This window comes from Olea europaea, chromosome 10 (genome assembly GCF_002742605.1).
Source record: "Olea europaea var. sylvestris chromosome 10, O_europaea_v1, whole genome shotgun sequence".
Taxonomy (NCBI): Eukaryota; Viridiplantae; Streptophyta; class Magnoliopsida; order Lamiales; family Oleaceae; genus Olea; species Olea europaea.
Window position 1 is genome coordinate 3,308,921 of NC_036246.1, and position 27,335 is coordinate 3,336,255.

Sequence of the window (27,335 nt, forward strand, 5' to 3'; positions counted from 1 at the left end):
ACGGTGAGGGACCCTTAATGTTGGGGTTCAACTTTTAAATTTTACCGTAGGAATATAGGTACGAAGTAGAATTAATATAAAATAATAAGCCTTTGATAGGAAAATAGATATATAGGGTATTTGGTTCTCTTTCTTAAGTTATCGAGAATCAACAAAGCCATTAAAATATATGTGATCGATTAGGACCAATTTGGTGGCAATCATTTGATTATAATTGCAGAATCTTGCAAGCAAACAAGCGGCAAAGAAATTTCAATGAAAGCAGCAACAATAATTTAGTAATAAATTATAACTTCTACTATGATATCAGAACATATGCAGCTTTTCCAATGACTTCAAATTAATAAAATACTTATTTTTACACTAGAGTAAGACGTAATGCGATATAGATTTCAAGCATTCTTATCAGCATCATAGAGAGACCATAAATTTGATAAAATAATCAATGTTTCTCATTAAATCATACAGAACAAATTACCACCATGTAACCTATAACAGTTCTATAATTCAATCAGGCCATGTAAGAACCCTACTCGGCCGACAACTAAAATCATGATGAATATATAGAATCAGCCAAAAAAATAGAGTAATAATAAATGGTATAATGGGGACGGGGGAGGAGTACCAACAAAACCAAAAAATAACGGGAAAATAATAGTCTCTATGGCCAATGGAGACAGTGGCGCCTTACAAGAGGGCATGCATCGTCCTTTCATGCACCAAGTTGCGTGATAGACTGGGATCACAAGCATTTTCTGCCAAGTGAGCAAACTATCATTGCCTTCTAAGCACCATGGTAAAATCCCCATTACGCAGGTCATGTCCAAGGTCCAATCAAAAAATAGACGATGAATTGCTAATTTACAACTGAATGAATAAATATCATGCCCAGGCCAGTAATACAAGTCCAATCATTCAAGAGTCGGGGAAAGGGAGCAAATATGTAATATCAGCAATCTTGGCCAGGCTCTGTGTTTCTCTCCACATCTCTATCAACTGAATATCAATCTCTTTACCTTTCCAGGAGACATATAGCAAAACCTGTAATGCTTCCATCTTTATCCCATCATTTCCTTAGTTCACTATCTATTAATTGATTACTACTCCAATATTTGGCAGTTCCTGATGAAATCATTGGAGTAGTTAACATACTTGGTCCAAAATGGCCTGAGATGTTCAAAGCCAATCTCCAACCATGGTTTTGACTGGCCATTGTAGTGAATCACTGCTGCCTTCTTCACATTCTCAACATTAGTCTTATTCTGATATCCCAATCCAAGCATGTGCCACGAGGGATCGATTGGGTGAACATAACCCTTAAATGCAATCAAAGCTGGAGGTAGAGTTCCAAGCTTCCACAATGTCAAGTTAGACTTCAGATTCTGCAACCACCAACAGCACGAGTAAAACAAGCATATTCCAGAAAACTGAGCATCTGCTTTAGTGGCCTTTTGATCAAATATGTTTGATATTGCCAGTTATTTAGTCTATAGTCATTCAGAAAGCATGAAGTTCATCTGTTTTTACCATACTGATAAAGCTAACATATAGGGTCTTGAGGCATTAGGAGGGGCACAAGCACAGATCCAACCATTAGGCTCGTGGAAATATAAACATGATGCAAGATGTATTAACACAAGCTAGTGAGTAAAAGCATTCAGATTATGCAAACATTCCAATTAGCTGCAAGTCCCCAAGATAATTATATAGGTAAACAGCTGACTTTGCAACATATGAGTAGCAGAAGGATTTAATCCCATTAATTTCAAACCCACGCGAAAACATTGGTAAAGCAAACAACTAACAACTTGTGAAATAAAAAAATAAAGATAATTTAATATTACCTCCTTAAGCCAGGCATGATAAGTGTCTCTGATATCTGTCTTTCTCCATGCACGTAAGTCAAATATATTCATCCCATATGCCCAAGCACATTCATCAGCATTCAAATTTTTTGCTATAAGAGGATGAGAGAAGTTGAAATAATTCCTAAATCGCTTAGACATTACCCAATCATCTTCACCATTACACGTTTCAACAGCTCCATTAACTTTCCCATTAAGGTCAATTTCCCACAGAGGAGACAAATCACGCTGAATTACAACATCATCATCTAAGAAAACCACCTTGTCAAGGTATGGGAATAGCTGCACAATATCGCAGTATAACATTGTTAGCATCAAATTAGGAAAACAGAAATGTAAAGGATGAAAGAGAAGTCCTGATTCAATAATGATTGAAACAATTTTTCAATCCCACTCGTCCCAAAAAGCCAAAGGTGTACTCATAATTCGTTGACAAAGTTAATCTACTGTATTGTGGGTCAATCTCCCTCCATTTATGGGGGGAAACGGGATGATAAAGAATGTAAAAGTTACTCGACAACATGAAATTCATAAGTAAATAAATTAAAGACTAATATATTAACTAATACAATGGTAGAAAAACTAATTATAGAAATCAGGATTACGTTTGCTTGACTAGAGCTCTTTAAAGAGAAGGACAGTCCAAGTGTCATGTAATGAAGCAACTTAGCTTTGGCACACCTTGAGCAACCGTTTATTTGTCATGGTATGCTCAGTTACGAATCAGATCATTTGTTACCCTTCAAATGAGTGGATAGGCTGCAGAGGATTTATATTCATACCCGATTTATAATGTAGCTTTCAAACAAACTGGGGGTGCAACTGAAAACACGTTGCAGGTTGATAATGGCATGTGATATCCATTATCTAAGCAAGAGTCCTCAACTATCATACTCTCAAGTACAACAAAGGATGACAACACCTAAAGGAAACATATGTTCAACAATGAATACCTCCGGGAGATATATGCGTAGATGGTTGAGCAATGAGATGTACTTTGGACTTCTAGCTTGCAATTTTGAGGCAAATGTTCGTGGGGTGGTATCACTCAGATTTGCCCCAGCAACATGGTTTCCATGGTAGTAATTTCGAATCAAATTGTGACTCTCCACAGCTTCAAGCACAGGAACATTCTCTCTTGTTAACCAATCAAATTGATGGACACCTTTCACTTCAATTATGGCAGAAGAGATAGGATTTAGGGCAAACCATGAATGCATGCCTGCATATGTTTTCTTGTCTGTTATGACATGAAAAACAATCTTTTCAGGCTTTAGAGATGACTGGACAGCAGAGGTGACCACGACTGCAGCAGCAAGAATGTTGTCGGTGGCCAATACAAAGTGATGGTAGGAGTTGTCAGACAGCAATGGGAGTAACTCTGGTGAAGGCAATTGTTTGCGTGCATGAGCATTGGAAGAATATTCATCTGTCAACCTCAAAGAAAGGCAGTGAATGCCCTTAGGAATAGCAGTAGCTGCAAAGTGCTTATTCATTAGCTCCGCAAACTTGGACTCCCTAATCTCCCTTTCAGATCTCTCCATCTACCAGGCAGAATCAAGAGAAGTTTTAAGAAGAAGATTAGTTTGGCGAACTAATTTTACCTTCGACAACCCTAGAAGGATTTTGAAATTCTGCATTTAATGTTGTGATTACAATTGTTTCAATGAAGCAAGACAAATTAATTACACAGAGATAACATGGCCTCAGAGCAAAACACACCAAAAACCACCAAGATTTCTTTAACTTTACTTTTTGCCTCCAGTTATTATTTTTCATTCCCTTTTGATTGAAGGAAGAAGGTTTTGCTGAGTTTGAGATAGATTATAAACTACATTCTCTGTAGAATATACAATATAGAAAGAGAACAAATACAATTCCTAAGAAGTCACAACTGATAATCAATTTATTTTCCAGACGAAACAAGCACAGCTTGTAGTTTCTTAAGCTATTAATTCACACCCTACACATTGCATTTGCAAAAATCCATATTCTATCCCACTGCAAATAACATTATCTTTCTCTTCAACATTAAATCATTATTTAACAAAAACCTCCTGGATCGCGGGAAGAGCTTACCAAACCTCATTGCTTTACAAGTACCAGCATTACAGATCCTGTGGAAATATCATTGAGCCGCAGGAAAGCCAACAAAGCATGAGCGATTATAAAATTAATTACCTAATAACATCGAGCAATTTTTCCACACGGAGGAGACATGATTTTAAATTTGCAGTCTGGACATTGCTAGATCAATTTCCCATATATAACCATAACTGCTCATCTCCCACTTTTATAGTCCTATATCCATTTTTTGAAATACGAAAGATAAATAGTCTCATCACATAAGTTGGTTCAGATATTTTCTGAAATCCAAGATCATCTTTGGCGTGTTTTAAGCCCCCATTTTGTACAAAAATTAATGGGTAGAATAGTGTTTTTTTGACAAATGGGTGGAGAAGGAAAAGTTTTTGGTTTATGTGTAATATTATTTTATGGAAGATTGTATGGTGGGAAATAGGAAGGAGAAAAATGAAATGTAATAGAATGAAAATTAATGGAGGTCAAACGGGAGCTAAAACATTGAAAATGTGCCAAGTCTCTTTTTCTATTTTCCAATGTGTGTCAAGAATAAAGTTGATACATTAGTACCACGGGAAAGTCAAAGTCAAAGTCAAATAGATGGAAACAAACACGCTAACGGCTTTGGACTTGTGAAGAAAAAGTAAAATGACGGGAAAAAAATCTAAAAGGACAGCATAACTCAAAATTCAAATGACAGCCTGTCCTTACAAAAAGGTATGTGTTCAATAAATAAATCTAGTCACGCATGACAGAGAGAGCAACATTTTTCAGCTGATACATACCATTCCTTTCAAAATCAAAGCAAATTCCTTGGTACTGTATTTATTGATTTTCATCTCTGTAACAAGTTGACTAAAAGACTCCGGGGGTTTCAAGCGATCGGGGACTTTTTCAGAATTCACTTGATTGAGGATCTTTATGAAATCCTTGACCACCCTCTGCTACAAGAACAACAGAAACAAAGTTTCAGCTACGTTATTCAGTAAACTCCCAGCTTCAAAATGTTACAATAAGTGAAGCTTTGACATAAAACAAAATAGTATGAGCAAATACAAAAGTAAATAATTGTAAAACTCTACCCCTGAATCATCAGTTCTACCAAGGAGCTTTGGCCCCAACCGTCTTCCTAGACAATCTGAGAAATGGAAGAAGGCAATAAACTGAAACCATAAGTTTCATCAAAATGCATTAATAAATAAATTTCTTCATATGTGATGGAAGAATAGCACTGATACATTTAGATTGGAATGGGGGAAACATAAGACACGAGAAAAGGCAAGAGTGTGCGTCACCAAAGTGTAAAAGAACCACACTAACAGTTAGGACATAGACACCGACTAACTTATTCTCCCTCAGTCTTCCACATATTCACCCACGTTATATGTGTCACACCATAATTATAACAATGTCAAAACAGCAAACTGATAATTGGAGTTCAAGATACTAAGATATACGAATACTAACATTAACGAAAAAGAGAGAGAAAATGAATGGAGAAACCATAAGGAAAGTAACAAGCATAACAGAAGAAGTAAACATGTAATCAAATAGCAGATGAGACAAATAAGCAGGCATTTTAATCGGAAAATATATACACACAAATAAAAGATGCATTGGCACCACGATATCAACTGCAATAGTTTCCAAAAATGGCATTCAAATGTCTGGTAGATCAGTTTGTATACTTCAGCCGCTTTGAGCAAATACCAGATCATATATTTTGGTCTAGGTCTTCAATGAGATTTCGACATGGCAAGATAAAGGCTGAAAAAATATAATACTAGCACAGGTGCAAACAGTGACTGCAAAAGCCAACCAGCTAGATAATGTACAATAAACGGCATGTCTAAAACAAAATCATTTACCAAAATCGTGTCTACAGTAAAAGAATTCTCAGAAATAGCTTGACAATCACAATTAAGAGGTGCCATAATTCTATGCAACTTGACAAGCATAACATCTTGACCAAAAAAAAAAAAAAAAACATAATCTGTATAATAAATAAACAACAAATACTGGTGAGATCTAAGTAACACAAATCGCGGAATCAATCATAATTAGTACAGAAGTATTTCGTAAAAATGGAGGGCAAATGTGGAAAGTACCGAATGAAGAGCACTTGTTGACTCCTTCAAGGGTGACAACGGCAGTAAGAATGAAAACAAAAGGCAACAAAAATGCAAGAGTCAGAATGGTGTGGAAGAGCGTGCGATAAGAGATGTGGCGAGGTGCGACCTTGATCTTCATCAAATCCCCGCCTCCTCCATTGCTATTTCCACCGCTGCTGCTTGATGATATCGTTATACTTCTCATGCTAGGTGAGAAGTGCAGCTGCATCTTCCTTCTCCGCCACCTCTTCCAACACAATCCACTTCCCTACTTTTGTCCTCCTCTCCCAAATCAATGAAATTACCGCTTGCACGACTACACCTCCAGCTACCTATAAAACTAAAACCAAAAATATTCTTCCTAGCCAAAACTCGGTCCGAACAATTGTTTGTAAACAATGACGCAATTTTCACCATCAGATCCGCCACCACAGCTATTCAAGAATCCTGATTTTCCTCCCTCCGATTTATTCCGCCGCATTGATTTCTGTGTCGCCACAATATATCCCGCCCAATCTGCTAACCTAGGGTTTCCTAATGTTCAATCTACTCACTGTCTGAATGCATTTATGTAGGATTTCCTATTTTTTCAATCTAATTCTGTCTGAATACATCTACGGATACACCAAATCTATCAATCAATAAATGTAAATAATGTCAAAGATTCAACCAATTTACCAACTAGCAAAATTAAAGTATTCTCCAAAAATTTGCCTCCATAGATTCATATATGATGATTGAATGCATCTGGTGAATGTAGAAAGAGCATTTTCGTGTTGTTTTGTCTCCCTTACATGTGATTGGCCGGTCGGTCCGATTCTACGGAAAATTGTAATATTGTTCCTCGATATTTACTTAAAATAGCAAGTTAGTCCTTAATATTTATAAAAGACTGTACTGATCCCTATATTTAACTACGATTGCATAATCAGTCACCAAACCTATATCAAACTGTCGTGAATCTCATGAATAACAACTTTAGTGAAAAAAAAATATAAAACTAACTTTATAAAATTAGAAATATGAGTCACGTAGCAAGACAGTAGAAATTTTAAAACGTTGGGAAACTAACATTTACACAAAAGATAGATTGAGAGTCAATAGTGTAATATTTGGAAGATATTACTACGCTAATAATTACTTATAATATGAACTTTTTGTGGTCAAAGCCGTGTTATGCTACAATCAAAGAGGATGGGGTTGACCCGGAGGATGTGAACCATTCAAGTCATCATCATCATCTCGATCCATTTAATATCCGAGTTGCCGTAAATTGAGTTTTCGAAGTTGGAAGTACTATAATTTGAATGAAAGATTTTAATCTGTGTGCATTGAGAAGCATTTTTATTACTAATAATAAGTAGTCCTTTCGATGGGATCATGTGAAAACCCCATTTTCACACACTTGACATTCAATCGAGAGTAAAGAAAAAGTTATGAAAGTACTTTCATCAACGACCAATATCATACTACTAAAGTTCTCAAAAGTGGTGTTACTCCTCCATCCGAAGTGGTTTTTCTCCTTTTTATCGAATCCCTTCACATCCGAAATCTATAACGCCTACAAGAGGGTCTGATAAGCGTATTTTTAGGATTGATTGATATGACTTTTTTTATTAAATAAATGTCAGCCTAGGAATGTAGGGCCACTGATTTCTTGTCAAATGTCTGTCGATATAATTAATGTGAGATGGGATAATGCGATGTCAGGGTCTAACAGATTAGGTCACGTGGATTTGATTCAACAATGACCACATCGGCCTGATTACTATAAATAGCTGTCTTTTTAACATGTTGAAGGATGAATCTTCAAATATATAAAAGGGCATTGTATATTTCTCTTTACATAAATTCACTCATTATTCCATATTTTCTTCTTTTACCAGTATTTATCTTATTTATTTAAGTATATTTGATCAATAATTGAAAATGTGTTTAAGCTCAAATTCAACATATTGAGGAGTATGCCAAGTGTACATCATCGTGAACGACACCTGTTGACATGTTTTTGGAGATCAACAATTACAATTATAAATAAATAAACAAGTAAATTGCAAGTATGGTGGATTGAGAGCGAAATTTCGAGGGATCTCAAGATTACTAGATTGGGATCGGATTACCTGCGTATACTAGGGTTTCTATTTTAGATTTCAAATCTTAATTGGGGGAGGGATAATCTAGATTTCCTTGGGATTAGTAAAAGATTCACTTTCAATTGAAAATAATTGTGCTACACATACGTAATAGTTTGGAAAATTCTATATGATGTCCATAATGTGATGAGATATAATTAAATTATAATTTCTTCAATAAAAATAAAATAAAAACAATACCTACTCTCTGTTTGTAGGAAATTTGCATGTACAATTTCAATTTATCAGAAATTTGATAATTTCGTCAATATCAAATGTGACTCTTCATTTTTTTCCTGAGAAGGAGACTGAAGTGAAAACGGGAGACTAAAGACATTACATAGGTTTATAGCAAGGTAATGGAGTAGTTACCCATTTTCAATTATTAGAAATTTACTTCTAAATCAGATCATTATTGCGAAGAAAGAATACACAAGTAGAAAATGGTAATGAGCCGAGCGGAAATATAAGTAGAAACTAACGTGGAATCTAATTACGCGAAATGAAGAGTTGCTAAAAAATTTCGTTAATCTTGTGCTTCACAGAATTCGAGTCCTTTTTTTTTTTTTTTTTACAAGGTGTCCTATTCTAGACTAATCCTTGGGTCTGTGATCCGGCCCCTCTTCACACAGTCCGGTTAATCGCAGGATGTGCCTCCAACTAGCCAGGGTCCGAGCGCTCCCCACCTGGTCTGACAAAGTGCCAAGCAAGCCAATCCAAGTTGTACCTTGTCTTCCAAGAATAATCATTGCCTTCCAAGTTCCCACTTGCCTTCCAAGAATAAATCCTTGCCTTCCAAATGCTCCCTTGCCTTCCAAGAATAAATCCTTGCCTTCCAAGAGCCCCATGTTTCGAACTCACGACCTCTGCTCTGCCAGGTTTGACAGCGTCCGTCCTTTGCCAGTGGAGAAGTGCCCTGGGGGGCGAATTCGAGTCCTTTGATTGTTCCTTTGAAGGCTTCAGTTTTCACTCCAAAGAAGAAGGTTTTGATACGACTCAGGCAGGCATAGTTGGTCTGGACGCATAACATGAAAGAGCCTTCTACCGTAGCGGTACAAAATGGACCCAAGGACTGTATTCAGTACGAAGGTGACGATATCTATGTCCATGTATGAGCTAAATGGTGTCGGTCCTTCTGTAGCAAACCATATGTGGAATAACTAAGCAGACACGCTACAGCTGGCTGCTAGCATAAGAAGTTTGTTTGAACTATGATTTCTTGTCAACTTATAACCCCTGTTTGATGTAGATAAAAATAATTTTTTAGTAAATTTTTATAAAAATTATTGGTCTCATAAAACATATAATAGGAAATGAGCTTAAGGAAAAATCAATAACAGAAAATGAGGGACAAACAAGGCTTAATAAGTCCTAATTTTCCCACATAACAAAGAGATCAAAATCTTGCAGCTAATCTTTTATATGACACAAATGTGCAACTCTCGCAAATGTTCCTCGGTAATAATGTTTGTATTCTACGTTGAATCTAGTAACTAACAAAAGTATGTCCCCCGGGACATAGTCCCGTGATGCAAAGAACATGAATGAGGTTATTTCACGTCTTACTGGCAGTCGCGGTGTGGGGGTTCGATTCTTGAGACATGAAATTGGACTCCTTGTAGACGCAGTGTACAGACAGCTCTTGTTCCCTGCCTGCTGGGAGACATCATGCGATTTACCTCCCTCACAAAGCTCTAAAGACGGGACGGTGAGGTCCTCAAGTTTATGGTTCAACCTTTTTTTTCAATAACTAACAAAAGTACAAAACAATGTGAACTACCCAACCCCTACCCCACACTGCAACATGACTCAACAAATTTTCACCTCTGTCAAAGCCCATCAAAAGTTCACCTCTGCCTTCCACCTAAATCTTACCAATCTCTGTCCATGTTTTTACCATGATAATCCCATCTCCTATAAAGCTTAGGTAAATCAATATTTATTCAATTTATTTAGTCGAACCATGGAAAGTGGGGCTCAAAGCATCATGCAAGATGAAATAATTTTCCGCAGCAACTATCCTCCTGTTCAAGTTCCTGAAGATCTAACACTGCCAGAATTTGTGCTTTCAAATGCAGAGCCATATCTAGATAAGGTGGCATTTGTCGATGAACTAACTGGGAAAGAATATAATTATGGAGAAGTAACTAGAGATGTGAAGAGGTTCGCTAATGCCTTGAGATCACTTGGGCTGAGGAAAGGACGCGTCGTGGTGGTTGTACTCCCAAATGTTGCTGAATATGCTATCATTGCACTCGGAATCATGGCTGCCTGTGGTGTATTTTCAGGTGCAAATCCGAATGCACATTCATCAGAAATCAAGAAACAAGTTGAGACTGCAGATGCAAAGATAATTGTCACCGATGGATCAACCTATGACAAGGTAAAACACAAGAATTAGCATGAAATAATATGAAAAGCAAGAATTATTTTTTCCTCGTGTTCTTAAAGGAATAAGACGTGGAGGTCTAGCCTCAATCCTTACAAGCCTAGGCATAATAAGTGGTTTTTTTATTTTTTTGTTATGTTAATATAATTTTAAATGTTCTAAACCAATAATTAAATAAAATAACACATACCTTGAAATTTTATAGAAAGTTCATACAGATTTTTCAAGTTTCCCAACAAAAAAAAAAAGGGGACATAATTTTTGAAATTATAAAGACCACAAATCAATAATGTTTTGTTCATGGACAAGAAAACTAGGTTCATGGGATGGGTTTGGGCTAGGGTGAGTGTTTTGTTGGACTTATTTCCATTTTAAGCTATAGCAGTAGAGTATTTTGTTACACTTGACTTCAAAACAAGAAAATCACTTGCCAAACAAAAAGGCATGAGCCTAGGCAGGCCTTTTAGAACACTGATTTTTACCACTATTATAATGTACAATCTGAATTTTGTAACTGGTGCAACAGGTTAAAGATTTGGGACTGCCAGTTATAATACAAGGCGATGATCGCATAGAGGGAACTATATATTGGGATGAACTGCTAGAAGCTGCAGATAGAGCAAATACTGGTATCATCGAAGAAAAAGTGCATCAAAATGATCTGTGCGCTCTACCATTTTCATCAGGCACGACTGGCCTATCCAAGGGTGTTATGCTAACTCACAGGAACTTAGTGGCCAATCTCTGTTCTTCGCTCTTCAGTGTAGGTCCAGAATTAATAGGACAGGTTACTATACTTGGTCTAATACCATTTTTTCACATCTACGGACTTACTGGAATATGTTGTGCTACTATTAGAAACAAGGGGAAAGTGGTGGTGATGCGGAGATATGAACTTCGGGCATTTGTGAGCGCATTGATCACGCACCAGATCACATTTGCACCAATTGTCCCACCCATCATTTTGGTTTTGGTTAAGAACCCCATAGTCGATGAATTTGATCTTCGTAAACTCAAGCTCAGGTCTGTCATGACGGCAGCAGCTCCGCTTGCTCCTGAAATCCTTACAGAATTTGAGAAAAAATTTCCAGGCGTTCAGGTACAAGAGGTAATACACAGTTTTTGCTGCTCACATTCAATGAAACCAGACACAAAATTTATAAGAAACAGTTCTTTGACTTCATTTATGATTCACTACCAGGCATACGGAATGACAGAGCACAGCTGCATTACACTAACACATGGCAATCCAAATAAAGGCCATGGAATTGCAAAGAGAAACTCAGTAGGATTTATACTTCCAAATCTGGAAGTGAAATTTATCGATCCTGAGATGGGTCGGTCTCTTCCCAAGAACAGCCCAGGTGAAATCTGTGTTAGAAGTCAGTGTGTGATGAAAGGTATAAGCCAACCACTACAATTTATTACTATTTCTTTGATTTTTATAAGTGATCCCAACTCAGGGTTTTATGCAAATTTTTCCAGGTTACTATAAGAATGATTATGAGACTGCTCTCACTATAGACAAAGAAGGGTGGCTCCACACGGGGGACATTGGCTACATTGATGATGATGGAGATGTTTTTCTTGTGGATCGCATCAAAGAATTGATCAAATATAAAGGATTCCAGGTATCATAAAATGGCCAAATAACTCTGGCCGAAAGCTCATTGAAATCAATAAAGAGATTGACCTTTTGATCAATCATTTGCAATTAAAACAAATAAGCTTGCCTTGAGTATGAAAACATTAGGGCTGGACAAAACTCCTAAATCAAACCGACCGAACCAAACCCGACAGTTCTTCTCAAGTTAAATACCCGAACGGGTATTTGAATCAAGAACTGACGAGTATGGTTTGGTTCTCGGTTTTAGGCCAAGACCCGAAAAATCGAATAAGAACCGAATCTCCGTAATTTTTTTAATTAATTTATTTTAAATAAGTAAAATTATTTTATTTTTTCTAAATAAATTTGTTAACTAGTTAATTTAGTTCAAACCACAAAATATGATTTTCCTATTTCTAATTTTCAGTTCAAAATCAACTTAATTAAATTGACCTCAATTTTATCCAAATCTGTTATTCTACTGTAGTGTCGTTTCTACCGGAGAAAATCGAATTAAAACTCTACAACATCTCTCTTAATTGTTTTGAGCTCGCTATCTTTCTCTTTCTGTGATTTTAATAATCAAATTTATGAAGAATTCAGCAAAGAGAAACGTGAAACACATAATATTGAACTACGTTATTTTGTAAGAGCTAATATTGAACATATCATTAATTAAATTAACGTAACTTTGTATATATTAAAAAATTTAATTATCATACGGAACCGAATTGGACCGAATGGAACCGAACCCGAACGGTTCCGTAATTAAATTTAGACCCGACGGTTTCACTTACTAAATACCCGAAAATTTCGGGTCGGTTCGGATCTCGTTAGAACCGAACCGAACCATGTCCAGCCATAGAAAACATAGTAAAAAACTAAAAATCTTGAGCAGTCACTTACATAAAATTGACAGGTTGCTCCAGCTGAATTAGAGGCAATCCTTCTATCTCACCATTCAGTTGAAGACGCGGCTGTCGTAGGGTATTATCCATTACGAACCTTGATTACCAACTTACCATAAGAACTAATGTCACTGAAAAAGGACTACATTTTGCAGGTTACCAGACAAAGAAGCAGGGGAAATACCAGCAGCATGCGTCGTCATAAGCTCGAAAGAAAAAGAAAGTGAAGAAGATATTATGAACTTCGTAGCATCTAATGTCGCCACCTATAAAAGAATTAGAATGCTACAATTTGTGGACACTATTCCAAAATCACCTTCTGGGAAGATAATGAGAAGAGTTGTGAAAGAAAATATGGTGAAAAATCTGTAGAAAATCTCTAAGGTTTCAAGAAATGTGATCTGAATTATCTTGAGTGACTGGTGACTGAAAGATTTGTCAGTTCAATAATGATGGAAACAATTAGTTTTATCTATGAATAAGTTTTATAGGTACTTTAGTGTGAAACTGTGAGAAAGTTCACCACATTTCTTTGTTTCCTAGGAGCACAAGCTCACAACAATGATTTGGAAAATGCAGATCCCAATATTATATATATTTCAAGACAAACTGTGCATAATACTAAACATCATAGTAAAATCAGTTACTGAACAAAAATTAAATCGTTACATACTAGCAATTTTTAATCGAAACAGATAGTTCATATACTGATCAAGAATTACATTTCTCGAGCCTGTATTATTTTTTATTTTTCAGGTAATATACTTTTATAACTTGTTTAACAAGGTGAATTATAAAGCACAATCATGTCTTCATAATCAACTTGAACTCTAATTATTTAGCACCTATTTAGAGCTGATTCTTCAAAGGATTAAAAGAAAAAAAGAGCCGGTAACTCGGAATGTGGGCCCCTGTATGTGAGAGTGGAGTCAAAAAAAGACAGATGAAAAGGGATAAGTAACTGTCAAAATTTTATTTTTTGGCCTGGAAAATCAGGCCCAAACAAGTGCTTAGTTAAAAATGATTTAGATTACAATTTAAACTAATGAATCAAAATCAATTTTAATATGACTCAATAAAACTTATATGAACTTGTTTTGGAGAACAAGTAAACTACCTTTGAAATAACATTTAAAAGCAGTCGTCCCTTGAATTTCATTGGGCCTCGGCAGCCAAATTTGATATTAAACTAGTTCAACTTGACGCGAAGGCCACATTTTTAATGATAGATTGAAAGATGAAATTTATTTGACCTGATAAGAGGAAACACTATATGGGTTGAAATAATCGTAGGGATGACAACCGCCTCGCCCCGAATTGGAGTAAGGCTTCCCTGCCCATCGAGAATTGAGGATGCATATTTGCTTTTTTGTAAAAAGGGCCTACGAGGAAATTCTCCCGAGGAGGAATATATATTTTTCATGTTATATATGCTCGATGTAAGAGATAATGATTCATTGGGCATAGTCAATGTTGCAATTGGACGGTTTATTGTATTTTCTGTTTTTGTGGTTTTTATTTTTTATTTAATGTTGGTTTTATAAGTTAAGACTTATTAATTAGTTTGATAAGCTATCAAGGACATAAGTTGTAATTGTGGCTTTTTGAGTGATGCTTCTTAAATGTAATAAAATTTGAGACGTCCTTCCATTATTTGGAGTGAATCGGCAAATTCTTAATTTCTTACATTCTGAGTGTTAGGATTTTTTTTTATTTGGTATCAACATAGGAGTATAATTGGATTTGTTTTGTTTTGTTCTATGTACTACAGGAATGGTTTAATGCTAGCTTCTTGAAAATTAGAATAAACTTCACAGTATTCTCCCACAGCCATTAAACTCGCAGATATCATGAAAGAACCAAAATTTCACAAAATAAATAAGAACAAGTAGTCAAAACGAACAAACATTTACTTATTAATGTCGATAGATGAGCTTCTTATGCAGATTTCACTTCTTATTGCAATTTGGTTTTGTTGTCAACACCTAGCCAGATTTTACTAGTAAGAATTGGGGCATAATGGGTAGGGGTGGGGTGAGTATTGGTAAAGATAACCGGTGGTGGTGGTGTCGAAGGTGGCAACCGATGTTGGTGGCTTATTTTTAGCTGTGGAGGGTATGCTGGGGATGGGTAGGGTGAAGGAGAAACCATTTTTTATTTTATTTTTTTATTTTTTGTTTATTTATTTAATGTGTTAATTTGAAGCTCACCCTTTTACCCCTTTCAATTTAGTCAAAATTGGTCGAAGTCCACTTTTATTGGTCAAATAATGGTTTTCCATTTGGACTACAACTGTATATTTATGAAAGATTAAGGACCTTCGTTGGCACAAAAAGAAAGTTAGAGTAAAATGTGCAAAATTTGAAAAGGTTAGGGACCGCTGCTGCAATTTTCCCTTTTGTAAAATTGCAAGTGACTAATCACTAAAATAAGACGCTAAGTTTATTGGTTTGTATGAGTTTTTTTCTTTTTCCACAAAAAAAAAAAAAAAAAAAAAAAAAAAAAAAAAAAAAAAAAAAAAAAAAAAAAAAACTAAAACTCAAGTTCTATATGTGCCCTTCAATCTCCTTCGCTTGCTATGTTGCTAATATTTCTTCACTTTCTATAACTGTTTTCTGGAGTATTAATTTAATCAAATTATGCTACCATCTGCCATTCTGCACTAACGAAAAAATGAGCTATCTACCCTTGCATTCAATTTTCTCATAATCTATGACTTCAGCAAAAAACCAAAGAAAACCAAGTATGTACTTAATGATTTTTGTTCTACAGCCTGCAAACTAGAAAAAGGCTTGGCCAAAAAAAGCTCCCAAAGCAAGAGAATACTGAATTCCAGTAGAAAAACTGAAAGGGTTAGATCAAGAAGAAGCCAGATAAGCAGCAGAATACTGGCAAGAGTACTGACCTGGTTCATCCTCAATCACTACCAATCTCTTGACCTCTCTAGAAGTAGAGCATCATAAACCTGTGAAAGGAAAATGGATGCATCCCAAAACTAGAAACGTGCACAACCGAATGATCCAAAAGAGCAAAGTAACAATGTTAACAAATTAATTACTAGGCAAAATTCCATTCTTGTATTAAATTATAAAATTGAAACGCAGTTCAAAGTACTAAAACCTAAAGGAAAACAAGTAATATACATTTGACTCAAAATATATGCCAATTCACGTTTCACATAGCACCAGCAACTGCATGCTTCTTCACCATAGAAGCGTGTTTTTGGCCAGCAAGGTGATGGCTGAACACCATCTCACTGTTGCAAACCACATTACAGAAGACACATACACGCACAGCATCAGCCGCTGCCCCTCCTTCCAGAACTTTTCTTCTTTTTGTCTCCAAATCCTCTGTTTGATGTGCTGTCCTTTTCTGTCCTTTTTGTCCACCGGTAGCTTTTTCTTTGTTCTGTTTCTCTTGTGGTCCAATTAACGATGATGCAGCAACAAATGTGCTAGTTATGCCATTTAATTTTTCCATATTTTTCTTGTGTTTCTTTCCCAATTTATGTTGGTCAAGAACATCCTTGCTGTTGCATTCAATCTTGCAAACTTCACACCATGCAGATTGTACAACCTTCGTCTTCTTTGGGGTCCTTTTCCAATAAGCATTTCTCTGAGATTGAACTGCTGAATTAGTCCAAAATGCAGAAGTTGTATTAGCAGGAATCGAATTTTGTACATCACTGGACGGTACCGTTGCATCCTGCAGTGATCAAAGGAACTTATTATTTATTTTTGGGACAAGATGTGTTTGATACTACCCCCATCTCCCCAATAAAGGTACTGAACTATTATAGAACGATTTAAAAATGCAATGATATACAAAGAGATAAATAGAATCTAGCTCATGATTGAGGCAAATCATGATTCTTGAGCAATTTTGGATATATCCCGAAAAAAAAAAAAAGATTTTTGTGCACATGTGATTCTCATATAGCATATATTGTTTTCCATATTTGACAGAATGATCGATTCAACATTATAACCTAAAGTTTCAAAATTCAATTTGCTAAAAAAGCTCTATTTATTCAATACATTCACGTTCTATAGTTTCTTTCATCGGTTATGCTGTGTAATCAAACCTCGTCATTAATAAACTCACACTTCGAAGGACCATGAAGAAGGATGCTAAGACTGGCGAAAGCCAACAATAATTTTGAATACAATGTCATAGCATTTGATTAGCAGAGAGCAATCAGTTGACAGACAGATAACCAATGGTTGGAAAACAGTTACTTTGATTCAAAATTCTGTAAAATCATCTTCAACAATACGTATTTCAAATCCATTATCTTCAAGAAATCGGTGTTAATGTTTTAAAAAGGCTGAATTAGTTAAAACTCCCAAATCTACGGACACGAGATGTTCCTGAAGTGGAAACAAGAACTACAACAAACACCAAATTTGGCTACATTCACAAACATATAACCAAACACAAAGATTCACACGCAAATAAATCTGTCTATGACTCTATATTATTGACAACATTAATCAAAATTCAGCAAAATGAAATTTAGGCTTAAATCAACAAATCGAAAATCAAGAATTCAAAATCATAATAATTGAGAACATAAATCCACGTACAGCTGCACCAAGACTTGTCCCGAGTTGCCAGATAGCGGTCACCCAATTCTGCACGGTGGCTGCATTAGGTTCCTGATAATAAGGCATGGCAGTATTAGCAGCGACCACAGGCTGTTGTGCGTTAAAGCTGTGTCCTTGCTGCGGCACATATGGAGTATCAACACCAGGAGGGTACGGCTGAACCAATGTATTATGGGTATCAACACCGGTGTAAACGGGTGGGTTTAGAGTATCGGAATTAGGGTTATGTTTTGTGGAATATCCTATGTAGCCATGGCTGAAATACGGGTCCAAATTCGGGTTAGGGTTTAGGGTTGGAGGGTGTTCCATTTCAGGCCACCTGCTGAAAATTCGTGTAGGAGATGGAAGTGGAGGAAATGGTGGCAGATAGCCAGGCCGTTGACTACTTTTTTTAATAAAAAAATGAAAAATCTGTAGAGACCTTGAAAAGAATGAAAATCAAATATTGCTGCTAAGAAATCACTTTCAAATCGACATTAGAGAAAGAAGGGGAGTAAATAACATGGAAATCGACATTTTTTCTTAGAAGAAGATCGAATGGCCACCATTAGAGGCGAAAAAGGTAATTTTTTACTTATTTTTCCCATATTATTATTTTTTTTTTTTTTTGATAACCCAGGTGTCCCAGCTTAGCCGGACTAAATCCTGGACCTCTAGCCCCCGGCCCCTCAGTGACTAGTGGAGGTAAATCGCAGGTTGTGCCCTTGTTGGTTCCCAGGTTCCCACATGGCTTTTACTCCTTCCCTAAAGGGACCCTCCTCCATGGTTATTATATCACCAAGCTGCTCCAACCCTTCCTCTGATTATTACTTATTTTTCCCATATTAACCTTTGAACTTGGATGTTAAAGGTTTATTTTATTCCAAATAATAGTAGAAATTTTTGTAGATTATGTGAAATTACTGAAAATGACATTTTTAGAGGTATTTTTGGATTAGAGATCACCGGAAATGGTGATCTCCGACACTTGAAGTCGGAGAAGAGTGACAAATTGTTCTGGGCTGTCTGGAGCTGTCTGCAAACAGACGTTCCAACGATCGTCTAGAAAAGACTCTGGGCCGTCTCGCCCAGCCACAACCCGTTTCCTTTTCCTCATTTTTTTTCGTTGTATTTGAATAAATAATTTAAATACAAAAAAATAAATAATGAACATTTAAATAATAAATTAATAATCAAAATATGTAATTAAAATTTAATTGAAATAACTTTCTAACATTTAAAATAAATAATTAAATATTTACATTTACTTGTTCAATAAATAATTTAAATAATCAATGAATATAAATAATTAAATCAAATAATTTAAATGAGCAATTGAAACAAATAAACAAAAAACAATTGAAATAAAAAAATGAATAAATAATTAACTTAAATACACAAAAATAAATAATGAACATTTAAATAATAATTAAATGATAAATAAAAAATGTAAATAATGAATAAATGTTAATAATCAAAGTATGTGATTAAAATTTAATTGAAATAAATTTCTAATATTTAAAATAAATAATTAAATATTTACGTTTACTTGTCCTATAAATAATTTAAATAATCAATAAATATAATTAATTAATTTAAATAAACAATTAAAATAAATAATTGAAATAAAAATGAATAATTAATTAATTTAAAAGCAGGAAAATGAATAATGAACATTTAAATAATAATTAAATGATTATTTAAAATATACAAATAATGTAACTAATGAATAAATATTAATAATCAAAATATGTAATTAAAATTTAATTAATATAAATTTGTAACATTTAAAATAAATAATTAAATATTTACGTTTACTTGTTCAATAAATAATTTAAATAATCAATAAATATAAATAATTAAATCAAATAATTTAAATGAACAATTGAACCAAATAAATGAAAAATAATTGGAATAAAAAAATAATTAATTAATTAATTTAAATACACAAAAATAAATAATGAATATTTAAAAAATAATTAAATGATTATTTAAATGATAAAGAAATGTAAATAATGAACAAATATTAATAATCGATATATGTAATTAAAATTTAATTGAATAAAAAATCATAATAAATAATTAAAATTAAGCATTCAATAAATGATTAAAATAAATGTTAAATAAACAAATAAATAATTTAAATAAATAACTTAAATTAACAATTGAAATAAATAATGAACATTTAAATAAAAATAAGCAATTTAAATAACTAAGAAATATAAATATTCAAAATAATTTATTTAAATAAGTAATTAAAAATAAATAGTCAAAATTAGTAATTAAATATAAAATAAACAATTTCAATCAAACAATAATTTTATTTTACTTAATAAACAAATAAAAATAATCAAAGTAAGTAATTAAAATGTAGATAAACAATTGAAATAAATATCTAACATTTAAAATAAATAATCAAATATTCAATTAATTATTAAAATAAATATTGAATAAACAACTAAAGAAAAATATAACAAATAATTACATATTTACGTTTAAATGTTCAATAAATAATTTAATAAAAATAATTAAATAAACAATTATAATAAATAATTAAAATTAAGTATTCAATAAACAATTAAAATAAATGTTAAATAAACAAATAAACAATTGAAATAAAAAATTGAAATTAACAATTGAAATAAATAATGAAAACTTAAATAAAAATAAATAATTTAAATAACTAAGAAATATAACTATTCAAAATAATTTATTTAAATAAGTAATTAAATATAAATAATCAAAATTAATTAAATAAAGAATTGAAATAAATTTCTAACAAGGATTAAAATAAACTATGAAATAAATAATTTTACAAATATTAGTTTTTCGCTTTTTATAATTTGTCGTCTAATTTTTAATTCATTTTCTTTATTATCTGTTATTTCGTGCGTAAATTACTTACAATTCGGTTAGTTGAATTTTGTGACTTTATGTTTCAAGTGTTCTAACATTTTGAAATTTTGTAGGATATATTACCATTTGGAAGCTGCCTTGAGACAGGTTCCTGACAAGGTTACGTCTTCACAGCAGTGTTGGATTCATTGGACAAGGAGCACACGGAGATATTACATCGATCCTGCCTATGGCCCTATATTCGCTGCGCTCTGTACAGTTTTCTGGACAGTTGATCGATTCATTACTATGTCGACTGCCTAAACCAGTTGACGGAGATGCCCTCCACTTTGATCTTGGGGCAAGGTTGCTACATTTTTCATATTCGAATTTGCCCTACGTCACTGGATTGAGTTATACGGGCGAAGAAGCAGCGAGGGCCAGTATTCCGACAGACAAGAGGCTGCTGAATGATTATTTTAATGGGCACACGACAGTGACAGTGACAGTGGCGCAGTTAGGAGATGCATTCATGGGATGCGACCAGATGTCCGACAAGTTGAAGTTGGGGATAGTGTTTATACTCGAGAACGTACTGAGGTGTCATCAAAGGAAGACGTCGATTGACGTTTTCATTTGTAAGTTGTTGATGATATCGATACGTTCAACAGCTATCCATGGGGCGCGGAGATGCTTTGTCGATCATTTACGGGTCTTCAGGAGGGGGCATTCGATGCCTAGAAGAGATAGGCAAAGCATAAGTACGATATATATGGCATGCAGTTAGCTTTGTAGATAAATGTTTAACATAATGAGTTATCTAATTTTTTTTTATTAAATTGTACATATAATAATCGTAATTGTTGCATATATGGGTCTACGAGACTGTTCCCATCCTAGCTGGTCGGTATGCGAGGAGAGGGGATACATGCATCCCTCGGATGCACCGCTCGCGAGCACATGATAAGCCCTTTGCAAAATAGTTATCAGCTATCCTCGACAATCTTGAGGTACGTATTATACATTTGCATTTTCTGTTGTATATCATTTTCGAAATCTCGATACTTGGTCAGTAATTTGAGGATATGTCAACTTGAAGTCCTCACTGAGCTGACACCATCGATCGAGGAGGAGGATCAGACTTATATCCGTAAGTTGTTAACAGATCGTGCTGCTCGAGAGAGGCCTAAGTCCATCGTCGATCAGGACACGGTATATTAATTGAATATAATCTGTTGATTATCGTTATAATTTTTAAATTAAGTTATTCATTTGTAATGTTTATTTTTTTAGGAGCGCGTTGATTATCACTTTCGTCAAGGGTGTCACATTCCCTAAGGATGTCGCCTCCGCCAAGGGTGTCACATTCCTCGATGATGTTGCCTCCGCTGAGGATGTCACCTCCCTACATGAGATCACCTTCATCGAGAGTGTCACCTCTCTACATGAGATCACTGTCTCCTGCGTCCGGACACCTTCCACGTGGATCTGCTGTATGTAGTCATAGTGCTTCCATCGATGATATGTTCCGACTTATGATGGAGATTAGAGGCGATGTAGCTGACTTACGAGGAAAAGTAGCTGACTTACGACGTGATGTCGAGATGCTACAAGTCGATTTAGGAGACCTTTATGCTAAGGTCATAGCGATACGGGATGACAATACAGGTCTACGTGGGATTGGTAGGTATCAAGGTGGGACTGATGAGTATCGGGATGGAGGGGGTGACGAAGGGACATGAGGTTATCGGGACGGAGGGGGTGACGAAGGGACAGACGGCTATTGGGACGGAGGGGATGATGGAGGGACCGGTGGTTATCAGGGCCGAAGGGGTCAGATAGGGTATGTTGACTCGTTGTGGGTATCGAATGATGCATTAGCTTCATATCTCAGTGGCTCGATGGAGATGGAGATTGGGAGGGTTTCGCGTACTGTTGATGTGCCGGAGCTGGTGATTGGCAAGAGGCCGAGGGCACCATCACAGTACATCATTTCTCTGTTTATTGCGGAGGCGAAGAGGAGGTGGTTCGTCGACGGTACGCACCCCAATTTATTCAGGGAGGTGAACCACGCCAAGTGGAAAGCATTCAAGATGGAGTGGAGAGCAATTACGCCCGGGTAAGTATTGTATTATTCGTTAAGGATTAGTACATTACGCAGGCGCCGACACATCTATACTTTTACTTAACAATTTCTTTTCTTATTTTTCATAGCCAGCCGCAGTATTGCTCATAAGACGATCTCGGACGCTTAAGTGGTTTCACAACATCACCACTTCGGGGGCTTGGCTCGCCGACGATGTAAGTGAAGTAGTAATATTGTTATTTATTACGTATACATATTTTTGAGTTTTGAATTTATGAAATTAAATAACTTCTTTTTTAATTGGTGTTTCTTGATGCAGCTAGTTGACTTCGCCATGGATTTGCTACAAGATCGAGCTGAAAGACATTCAAGATCGTTCAACATTTCTGGCCGACTCATATTGAATACTAAGTTCATACATTCCGTTGACATTGAGTACCAGACGCTTCAAGCTATTGATAGCGAGTACACGATGCCTACACACATGATGGAGTGGGTCGTAGGGATGTGGCTCAGTGTCGAGGGAAGACCATGGAAGGGTTGTACTCATCTATACATCCCGGTGTGTGTGAATCATTACTACATTGTAGCGGAGATTATATTCACCGACTCGACTATGTATGTGTATAACCTCAATCATTCATGCCTGACACAATGTCAGCCCGAATAAAATCTGGAGTCGGTGTCTGTAATCGTCCTCATACTGACTAGACGAGCGAACATCACTGTGCAGGACAGACTGGCCACCATGCGAGACACAACGACGACGAGACAGTAAATATCGTAAGTGTTTGTTATTTTATTTTTTAATTTACAACTTACGTTGTATCAGTGATTGCGACATATTCGTCATCAACTATATAGAATTTTTGAGTGTAGCACAGAAGATTAGTTTGTGATTTATTTGAATTTAATGGTGATCCATATATATTGGAACCATATTTTTTTAAAATAATTGTACATATTGTAACATTTAAACATTGTATATTTAATTCATTCATTTATTTGTAATTATGAAATAATTGTAAAATGTATATTATTTTTCTAATATTTAATTTTTATTTTGTAGTTTATGTGTTTATTTAATTATTTCATGACGTATTTATAATATTTTGGTATATTGTGGAGAACGCACCATGTTTTAAAAAAAATTTCAAATACTACGAAACTAATTAATGAAATATTGAAATAAAAAAATTAAATCTAATAATTAACATAAATAATTAACATTAAGAATATGCATAAATAATTAATATCAATGTTATAAATAATGTTACATAAACTTCAATTATATATCTGTTACGTTGTCATGCAGAGGGATCTGACTTATACAAAATCTTCTGGTATGTCCTGTTGCACCGCACCTGTCGCACTTACGAGATCGGAAAAATTCTCATATCAATGTATTCTAGACGTACATGCACGTCCAAGAGTACGTGGGCTGACTGCTAGTGGCAACAAGTTATTCAATAAGATAATGTGATCGGGAACTTCCCACTCGACTTCATTCGGTATTAGAAATATAGTTTCGACATATGCTGCTCTCTAAGAACCAGTCGTGTAATAAGCACTGCATAAGGTGTGTGGTGGAATTTCTCTATACATAGCCACCGCCACTGCATGTGTACACGGAAAACTCTCCAACTGAAACTGTCTACACGTGCACGTGTTATCATTGAAGTCGACGATGTATCCGAAATTACGTGCACATCTCACGGAGAATGGAAATTGATCCAGTGGTTCTATATATACCTTCCTCGTCACCTCTAAAGTTTTGAAGAGTTTATCTTCCTGAGCCGGGGTTAGCACACTTGTGCAACTCTGTGATTCCTCACGATGATCATGAAACCACTGTTGCAGCTTATCACGAATGTTCTCGAGCATTGCGATAATTGGTAACTCTCGATCCTTCTTGAATAAGGCATTGAGTGACTACGTATCGTTCGATGTCATCATGTTGTATCGACATCCTGAAAAATGTGATCGTGCCCAATGTTCGATCCACATCTTTGTCAGATACTCCGATGCATCATAGAATTCACTTTCTATTTCGATTATATACTTTTCAAACTCTTGAAAACTGTAAAACTCTGCAGCTCTCTTAAACAACGTAACGATGCTCTTGCCTCGATATTTGGTCTTCAGATTTCCTTGTATATAATACATACAATAACCATGATGTGCCTCGGAGAAGACTTCGACGATACTGTTAATTATTGACTGCCCTCGGTCGGTTACAAATGCAAAGTTCTTGACATCCCCAATTACTTCCCTCAACTTCGTGAAAAACCAACGCATCACCAGATCATTTTCTCCGTCGACAATGCTGAATGCAAGAGGGTAAATTTGGATGTTAGCATCTTGATATGTTGCAATAATTAACTTGCCCCCGTATCTTGCATTCAGGGTTGTACTGTTGACTAGGATTAGGGGTCGCATTGCATTTCGAAATCTTTGAACGCATTGTCCAAGGGCCATAAAGAAATACTTGAAGCGATTCTCGTCATCATTCTCAATAAAAAATGTCGATCCAATATTAATTCTTCCTATGTTATAGCAAAATCTGACCAATTTAAATAAACAATAATCATAATTTAAATAATTAAATAAAAATATTAAATTAACTTAAAAATTAACAATTGAATTAAATAATTAATTAGACATTAAATAAACAATCGATAAATAATTAAATAAACAATTGAAATTAATAATTGAATTAAATAATTAGTTAAACATTAAGTAAACAATTGATTAAATAATTAATTAAACAATAGAAATGAATAATTAACATTTGAAATAAATATTAAATAAACATCTAAAAAAAGAAATATCTAACCAATTTAGCATAACTCTCTCCTCAGTCGAACACATCAAGTCCTCCAACGTGCATTCTTTAGCCTTCCAAGCCTTCTGATAGCTCATGACCACCTCATACTCTCGACAAATGTCATTAATGATGTCCGAAGGTCCGTAGATTGTTCGTGGGTCCTGAAATTTGTGCATTACTTCTCGACCAATGAATCATGATCGGGTTTGTCTGTGATCATTTCGACGAATACCCACTTCGCAAGTATGTTCCCGTGCATACTTACGAACTACAAAGAACTCATTTGTGTCTATTTTCGTTGCTCGCAAAAGCGAAAGGCAACTGTTGTCAACGCAGACAATTGTGTAAGTCGAATTGTTTGATTTCTTCACTTTTAAACTCAAAATTGTGTTTTAAAGCAATCCAGTGAACAACTTCCTGCAAATCTTTCTTCGTGTCAAACAGTTGCTCGACATACAAATCTTCATCATCGGAGACTACACGCGAACAATTAGAGGACCGTGCACTTGGTCTAGCCTGCGAGCTCCCACTCGACTCATATCTCAGATGGGATAAAGCAATCAAATTCTCATTTGTAAAGTCATTATCTCTTTTGTTGTCTTAAAATACCGAGCAAATTCTGTGTGTAACAGTGAGATCATGGTGATGAGCAACTGTTTCTGGAATAACCAAAACATCATCACGCACTATCTCCACCGTGTCCCAAAACTCATTCACATTACGATCCCCTCCATCGAAATTTTCGTGTTCATTCTCGGGAACATTCTTCTTTATCAAAGTTACGCAAATAGAAATCGCACGTTTCTGGTTCGTTTCAATTAAAACCTTCATTTCAGTTTTAGAAGTAACCATTATAAGTGGAATTGAAATGGATGTATGTTCGCCCATGATAAATCTCAATTCCACGTTGTACTCACAGGGATCGACTTTCAGCAAATTCTTGTATCTCATTGTACATTTCTGCATATGATGTACTTGATGTTATCACAATTACAGTACAATCATGTCTTTCACTCGTCCATTTTCACACCCATCGATCATCTTCATTTTTTTCAAATTCACCAAAGTAACAAATCGAGACAACAGCTGATCCCATAGATGCATTAGGAAACATCATTTATTAAAAAAATTGTAATTACGAGAATAAAAAAACGAAAAAAATATGCTAGGCAAAACACACACACACACATAAAAAAAAATTAGACCCGGACTGTCTGGCTGGCTGTCTGTCCGACTTTTCCATTTTGCTAATTTTTACTGAACAAATAAAATTTTTTTCCTCGTTTTTGCTAAAAAAAATTATACATATGTTTAAAACTGTAATAATTTATTTTTCTAAAATTATATGCTTAAATAAGATTTAAAGATTCAAACAATGTACTAATTTAACTAAAATAAAATTAAAAATACGTATTTATACTTACCAATTTCGAGTGTCGGCTGTGAGTAATATTTTTTTATTGAGCTTTTGATAATTTTTTGAGATTTCCATGTTAATGCAAATGGAAGATGAAATTTCTTTTTAACTGTGATGGAGAATTTGATAAGGAAAATGATTTCGTTTTGAAATTTAAGTGGGAGTATTTGGATTTATTAATTTTTTGAAAGAGGATATTATTGTCTTTTGAACAAATGATATGTTTTTGTAATTATAAAACATAATAAGGGCAAAAATGATATTTACTTTTCAAAAGGTTCTTTTGGTGAATGACAAAAAAATTTTGGTCAATGTCACAAAGTGATCTTTTGAATAGATCCTTTTTAAAAGTACCCCAATGGAAGTGGTGGCTTGCTATTAAACAGAGTTTTTAAGGTAGTTTTTCTATTTCTTTTGAAACCAAACTAATAATGCATAAATAATGAGGCCCGTTTGATTTACAAAATTGATAAAAATTAAGTTTAAATCAA

The 27,335-nt window shown here is 34.8% G+C and overlaps 3 protein-coding genes across 5 annotated transcripts; 1 reads left to right on the top strand and 2 right to left on the bottom strand.

Moving 5' to 3' along the window:
- Positions 1-411: 411 nt before the first annotated feature.
- Positions 412-6,819, bottom strand: LOC111400910 (probable galacturonosyltransferase 13). Of its 2 annotated transcripts, none has more exons than XM_023028372.1 (6): positions 6,056-6,819; positions 5,030-5,085; positions 4,733-4,888; positions 2,819-3,409; positions 1,845-2,147; positions 412-1,382 (listed from the first exon to the last, which is right to left on the bottom strand). In XM_023028372.1, exons 1-6 carry the CDS (start codon positions 6,285-6,287, stop codon positions 1,101-1,103), a joined length of 1,620 nt encoding a protein of 539 aa, XP_022884140.1. In that variant the 5' UTR covers positions 6,288-6,819; the 3' UTR covers positions 412-1,100. The 2 variants fall into 2 exon arrangements, with proteins under 2 accessions (XP_022884140.1, XP_022884139.1); XM_023028371.1 differs by having other exon boundaries at positions 4,733-4,891.
- Positions 6,820-9,891: 3,072 nt separating this feature from the next.
- LOC111400911 (4-coumarate--CoA ligase-like 1) lies at positions 9,892-13,698 on the top strand. Of its 2 annotated transcripts, XM_023028373.1 has the most exons (6): positions 9,892-10,573; positions 11,106-11,687; positions 11,781-11,979; positions 12,065-12,210; positions 13,105-13,172; positions 13,249-13,698. In XM_023028373.1, the coding sequence occupies exons 1-6, from the start codon at positions 10,154-10,156 to the stop codon at positions 13,463-13,465; spliced, it is 1,632 nt and encodes a 543-aa protein (XP_022884141.1). In that variant the 5' UTR covers positions 9,892-10,153; the 3' UTR covers positions 13,466-13,698. The 2 variants fall into 2 exon arrangements, with proteins under 2 accessions (XP_022884141.1, XP_022884142.1); XM_023028374.1 differs by lacking the exon at positions 13,105-13,172.
- A 2,449-nt stretch (positions 13,699-16,147) lies between these two features.
- LOC111400912 (zinc finger RNA-binding protein-like) lies at positions 16,148-18,210 on the bottom strand. Its single transcript, XM_023028377.1, has 2 exons — positions 17,680-18,210; positions 16,148-16,798 (listed from the first exon to the last, which is right to left on the bottom strand). The coding sequence occupies exons 1-2, from the start codon at positions 18,007-18,009 to the stop codon at positions 16,268-16,270; spliced, it is 861 nt and encodes a 286-aa protein (XP_022884145.1). The 5' UTR covers positions 18,010-18,210; the 3' UTR covers positions 16,148-16,267.
- Between the last annotated feature and the right edge of the window lie 9,125 nt (positions 18,211-27,335).